Source organism: Microtus pennsylvanicus, chromosome 15, assembly GCF_037038515.1.
Source record: "Microtus pennsylvanicus isolate mMicPen1 chromosome 15, mMicPen1.hap1, whole genome shotgun sequence".
In the NCBI taxonomy this organism is placed as follows: Eukaryota; Metazoa; Chordata; class Mammalia; order Rodentia; family Cricetidae; genus Microtus; species Microtus pennsylvanicus.
This window is the reverse complement of record NC_134593.1, coordinates 30,046,218-30,052,443: the sequence shown is the minus strand read 5'-3', so window position 1 is coordinate 30,052,443 and position 6,226 is coordinate 30,046,218. Positions and strand designations below refer to the sequence as shown.

The 6,226-nt window shown below is 52.9% G+C and overlaps 1 protein-coding gene across 1 annotated transcript; it reads right to left on the bottom strand.

Moving 5' to 3' along the window:
• Positions 1-319: 319 nt before the first annotated feature.
• Positions 320-4,448, bottom strand: Dok2 (docking protein 2). Its single transcript, XM_075949862.1, has 5 exons — positions 4,269-4,448; positions 3,037-3,318; positions 2,725-2,812; positions 1,828-2,012; positions 320-1,317 (listed from the first exon to the last, which is right to left on the bottom strand). Exons 1-5 carry the CDS (start codon positions 4,338-4,340, stop codon positions 703-705), a joined length of 1,242 nt encoding a protein of 413 aa, XP_075805977.1. The 5' UTR covers positions 4,341-4,448; the 3' UTR covers positions 320-702.
• Positions 4,449-6,226: the final 1,778 nt, after the last annotated feature.

The window sequence follows — 6,226 nt, the reverse complement described above, 5'->3', positions numbered from 1 at the left end:
CTGGATGCCCAGTTTGTGGACTCTCCAGCCTAAAGACCCATGAGCCGAAACAAACAAACAAAAACAAACAAACAAACAAAATCTCTCTTCTTCTTAAACTACCTAGCCTATGACATCCAGTTATAGCAACAGAACGCATTAGGATAAACATTTTACCAAGGCACCAAGACCTTCTTGGGCCGCTGACTCTGGACAAATGCTGAGGCCCCCAGCCTAGGTCCAGGGAAGACCTCACAGCTAGGTAAAGAAGCCTTCAGTGGGTCAGCCAAAGCACTCAGCCCACAAACACACACAGTACTCGGGCCACAATGGAGTAGTTCAAAATATGTTTAATGACTGGAAAACTCTGGGAGACTGAGGGACAACAGTCACCTTCCTTGCTAACTGGAAGCCAGGGTTGTCCCAGGAAGGGAGGAGTGTCTGTACACATAAGGCCCGTACAAACCAAGGAACCAGGGTATCTGTGGAAATCCTTTTGTCTCCTAGCAGAAATGACCCAAGTTCCCTTTAGACCCAAGGCAGGCAGAGGAAGTGGAAAAGTCGTGGGAGGAGGGTGGGTCCCTCCAGGGCCCTCTTCCTGCTCAGGACCGGTGACTCAAACAGTAAACAGCCTGGGGCCCAAGACCAGAGGTCTCTAGCAGAAGCCTCCACAGCTTCCAAAGACCTCCCTGGGACCACATCTCCCATCTCTTGGCTACCCCCTTACTTTGGGACTTTTTTAAGTATGACATTGTCATACTCCGTTACCTGTGGCCAGCCAGGCACAGAGGAATCCTGCTGGAGGGGTTTAGGACCCCCATCAGCAGTAGGCTGCTCCCTCCATGTCTCCCCCAGGGTCTCCCGTGGTCTGTCATATAGGGAGAGGGTAGCCATGCCCTCGGGCTCATCATATATATGGTCGGGTGGGGGAGCCCCGAGATCCTCCTGGATGCTGTCATATAGTGGGTCAGGAAGGAGCCGTCGAGGCCCTTTCAGGATGCCCCTGAAGCTCTTCTCTAGGGAGTGAGCCACTGTATCAAAGGGTACAGCATATTCCCCCTCGGGGCCCCCTGGCCTTATGCCAGGCACCGATGTGCCAGGGGAAGGAGAAGGCAGAGAATCGTGGGGCCGGGAATAGGGGCTTTCAGGCCGAGGCAGCACAGCGGGCATCATGGACCCTGTGGCTGGCAGGGTTGGAGGCCCAGAAGGGGTGGCATTCTTCTGGGCAGCAATGGCCTCTTCTAGGGCTTGGAAGATCTCATTGCCTTGTCTTGTTTCAAACTCAAAGTTGCCTTCTCCAGAGACACAGCGTCGGCCAGCCTCAAAGGAAAATGTCACCTGTGGTAAGGGGAGGGAGAGACATTTTTGGCACTGTTGTTTTCTGGACCCCACCCAAACATAGATGTTCTAGGCCTAGTCCCCCCCTCATCAGAGACTTTTGTTCAAGCTCTTGCCCCTCTGACCCTGATTTTGGGAGTTGGTTGCTGTCTATTTGGGGAAAGGCTCTCACTACATAGCCCAGGCCGGGCCTCCAACCCTCTCCTGCCTCAGCCTCCTTACTGCTGACATTATAGTTTTGTGCCACTATGTATGGCCAACTGTTTCTTCCTGACAAGAATGCTCACTCTCTTTCTCCTTCCCTTTCACTCACAAATGAACTGACTGACAAGAAATGCCAGCCGCTCCTCAGCCGGAGCTCATCTCTCTCCTCACCCAGACCTCTTAGCCTTCACCCCTTTCCCCTCCCTGGTTCTCCCACCTCTGCTGTCTTCTCTGGCTGGCCTTCTCCCATTCTCTCTTTTTCTAGTGGCTCTCTGGCCCTCCTGCCCAGGTCAGCCCCTCACTCACCTTGTCCCTCCCAAAGCGCCGAAGAAACCTGTAGGGCCAGTCATATAGCTGTGTGCCTGGCTCAGGGCCACCCCAGAGCTCCAGGGCGCTCACCCCGGTCCGGAGAGTATAGGACCCTCGGAGCCGGCACCGCTCGCTGGCTTCTGTAGGTCTAATGGTCACAGCGTATTCCTTACAGGAGACCCCTGGGGAGGAGATAAAAAACAGAGGCAGCTACAGGAAACAGTGGGCCTCCTTCCATGCTACCCATCTGAGGTAAGCATGCCAGAGGTTCTCAGGGGAAAAAAAACTTACCCCGTGTTACCTAAGACCACGACACAGATCTTAAAGCCTGGGCTACAGACCCCACCCCCTCCCCTAGAAAGTGCCATTTATGCCCTTGGCCACCTCATCCTAATTCTGGGCCACATCCTTTCTGCCAGTGTAGCCTGTTTCTGCGCTCCCTTTCTCCCCTCAGGCCCCTGCTGTTAAAGCTACTGATGTAGCTCCCTATGGGTGGAGCTTAAATGGAAGAGTCTCTCGCTCCTCTTTCTCCATCACCAGCCCTCAGAAGCAAGAACTGGGCCTCTCTTATCAGCATTGTGTTCCCCATTCACAGAGCACCTGCACAGCGGCGCCCCGACAGAAAGCATTTCCTTCCCCCAGACAAACACTCAGATCCCACAAAGAGAAAGTCGAGACCAAGACCCTCAGCCTCCAGCAGGCACGACAGGGTGAGCCAAAGGTGACATGGGGGGCAGGCTGGGCGCCAACCACCTTTGGGCCACACCAAGACGCCAGGAAGAGATGCTGATAAGCAGGGCCCAGGGTAACCACAGGACAGGAAGACTTGGCCCTGTAGCCAGCCCACACCTTCCACCCACACGGAGAGAGTGTCCCTCGGGTACTACCCCTCACCTGCTGTAGAGCTGCTATACAATTCATTCTCCTCCATGCAGGGTCTGTCTGTCTTTTCCTCCAGTCCCAGGGGCTCCTTCCTCTGCCCCTGAGGAGGTGGTCCCAGGTCTTACCACCAATTCCCACCTCAAGGCCTCCCTCTGACCCAAGCTTTCTGTGCACACCCAGCCTGCCGGCTCTGACCGCACTTTAACTCTGGTTCCCATCAGGAAGAACACTCCTAAAAAGGGCTTTGTTTCCAACCACCTGCCTGCAGGAAGTATCTAACGCAGCCCTCCCCTGTGTGCCTGTGGGCTGCTTTGTACCCCTCACCGGGAAAGCCAAGAGGCAGATGGCCTGTATCCAGTCACAGCGTTCTGCTGAGGGGGCTGCGAGCAGGTACAGACGCTCCTTGGTCTCCAGGACGAAGGCACTGGTGTCCCGGGGACTGTTGGCTTCACTGCCTACCTCAGCCACCCGTAAGCAGTCACTGAGGCGGACAACCTTCCGAGTGGCCTCTCCTCGCCGCGTCTTCTCTGGGCCATCCTGGAGCTCCAGTCTGGCTAGGGCACAGCCAGACTCTCCATATAACACGGCTGTGAACCGGCGCCACTTCTGAGCCCGGGCATGACAGGTAGAGGCCAAGAGGGAGTCGCCAAAGATGGAGAAACGGTCATCAAAAGGGAGAAAAGGAACCACCATGGGAGAGAGTGGGGGGCTGGGGCAGCAACACAGGATGGGGAGAAAGAGGCGCACATCACGGAACCAGAGAGCCAGTGAGGACAACAGAGAGAATGCATGGGAGAGCTGAAGGTTAGCCAGGAGACCAGGATGGGCAAGCCAGGCGGGGACCACAGTAAATGGCCTATGGGTGCAGAGTGCAGGAAGACAACAGGCCCATCTCTCCTGTACTGGGGAGAAAAGCCTGAGTCACTGAAACCCAGACTGGAACTGGGAGCGGGCAGCCTAGACTGAGGACAAGTCCTCATTCCTTAGGAAGGGTCTGACTTCAACGCTTCCAGCAACTTCCCTTTTTGTCTCACCAATTAACAAGTTGGAGAGACACACCAAGAGATAGAGACCAAGACAGGGAGAGGTGGGGGCTGGGCTAAATGGCAGGAGGCAGAAGATTAACTTCAAAGAGGCTAGGGGAGGGGGAGGTTGGAACAGCCTGGGGGCATAGCTTCTTAGCAAAGGGGAAAGGGACCTCTACTGTGGTCCCAAACTGGCCCCCTAACTCTTCCCTTCCGCACCATTCCACATTACCCCCCAATCCAATAATTAACAAGAAAACAAAAAAGAGATGAAGTCAGCAGCTGCTTCCTTCTCTACCCCACCCACGAGGACAAACAACCCTCAGCCAAGAGGGTCATTTGGGGCCTGGGTTAGGAGGCAAGGCACCTTAAGAAGGCAGGCATCGCCCCCAGGTTCTTGTCTAAACCGGTGGAGCACATGGTCACAGGAGGGTCAGGGACATAAAAATCCAGCCCCTCTGCCCCGGGGAATTCACGACACCCTCCTTCACACAGCTGCTCTGCCCAGCCCCAGTCGAGCCTTGCCCTCACCTTGCCAAAGGTCTGGTGCTGCTGAAAATGCAGGAAACCCTGCTTCACGACCGCCTCCTCCATCCTGACCATTGCCACTTCAGAGCCCCACTGCCATTGCCTCTGACCTCTCTCCTCTCTCTTCTGGGCCTGTTCCCCCTTCTCTCTAGTTCATTTCCTCTCTGCCTAGAGTCTTTTACACTATTCTAGTCTGCTTGATGACGACAGGCTGATAGGCCCTGTGGTTTCTTGCTTTGTGTGTGCTTTTTTTTTTTATGAGTACACTTCATGCTGAAACTTCCTTCCTGCATTTCCACTGAGTAACATACAATTTCCAAAAAGGCAAAATTTCACACTTCTGCAGAAGCTGCTGTGAGGGACTGAAACCTAAGAGCAAACGACCCAAAAATTAAGTTGTACTAGAAAATCAGTAATGAGGGCTCTGTAGTTCAGACAAGATGTTGAATACGTCAAGCTGAAAGAGACCTTGGGAATCAGTCCACAGTCATTGAAAAGAGAAGACTAAAGGTAGGGACAGTCTGAAGGGCCTATAAGGCCAGATCCTGCATCTCCCAACTCAGGCAAAGATAAGCCAAAAGCCCAGTAATGTACAAAGACAGACACATGACTGGCAATGGGGGACCCCCAGGCAGCCACACATACACACACATGCACATACATGCACTAGTCCCTGAAAGTGTTTACTACCTGCCAACAATATACAGCCCTACGAAGAGTCTAGAAATAAGAACATCCTCTCTAGAGAAGACTTAGTCCCCAAGTACATCTCTGCTGCCGGTTTTCTTCCTCGCAAGGGTTCCAGACACTTGGGTTTCAGGTCGAACTTACCTTAAATCACAGGCGCTTCAGAATTCCCCATTCTCTTTCACTAGCCATAATTTACTCCTTGACAAAGGCAGGGCAGGCATGAGCACACCTGTCTGCAACTTACCTGGGATCACAGAACTGAGATGGAGGCAAGTAGATTGTTAACACAATAGGATTTTGTTTATTTGTTTGTTTGTTTCCTTGGTTGGTTTTAGATGTTTTGAGACAGGGTCTCAGGTAGCCTGGGCTGATCTCCAATACATGTGTCATCATGGTAGCTAATGTAACCATTTTTTTAATCGTGTGTGTGTGTGTGTGTGTGTGTGTGTGTGTGTGTGTGTGAAAGCAAACCTATAGAAGTCAGAGACTAAACCTCAGGTAGCTGTCCTCACTGCCCATCTTCTGGAGACAGGGTCTCTTGCTGTTTGCTCCTCATAAGTCAGAGTAGTTGGCCCATGAGAGGCAGCTTCTAGAGGTCCCTGCATCTGCCTCCTGCCTTGCCTGCGGGGATTGCAGATGCTAATTTAATATTGAGTTATAGAAATTCTGGAGATCTGAATTTAGGTCCTCGTGCCTGCATTGCAAGTGGTTTCCCCACTGACTCATCTTCCCAGCCCTAATGCAACCTTTGTAAAGCAACATCTCTCCGGCCTTAATCAGAAGGCAGACGCCAATGCAGAAAGAGAATCTCTTTTGGGGAAAGACAGGGTCCGTGGAGGAATTCACCTTAGAGCCCGATGGCTTGAAGAAACAGTCTGGAAGAGCTGGGGAAACTGAGAACTAGACCATCCTCCTGGAAATAACCTTGTGAAGGGTGTTTTTATAACACAGCCCGTTTCTCCTGGCACGGGGTTTGGGTTGCACACTGCTCATCCAGTCTGCTGTGGGTGCCATGTGCAGACCAAAGCAGCTCGGAAAGCTAAATGGGGTAGCTCTGGGGCTTGGGAGTGTGTTACTCTAGCTCATCACCCTCAGCCTTGCTGCCAGGGTTTGAGCAGCTTGAGCCAAACACCAAGGAGAACCACGAGGGTCATGGTGGGAACACTGACTCGGGAAGTGGCTAGGAGTAGGAAATGGGGCATGGCCTCCTCTGTCTCTAGAACATCAGACTCTTCACTTCCTTTTTCCACCTGAAAAAGTCTACTGGAACC

Bases quoted from the DNA above. Each gene is read 5' to 3' on its own strand.
- Dok2 (XM_075949862.1), bottom strand. From the start codon at position 4,340: ATGGTCAGGATGGAGGAGGCGGTCGTGAAGCAGGGTTTCCTGCATTTT. The intron at 3,319-4,268 runs GTGAGGGCAAGG...GCCCGGGCTCAG, and splicing joins AGCACCAGACCTTTGGCAAG to AAGTGGCGCCGGTTCACAGC. The intron at 2,013-2,724 runs GTGAGGGGTAGT...TCTCCTCCCCAG, and splicing joins GTATAGCAGCTCTACAGCAG to GGGTCTCCTGTAAGGAATAC.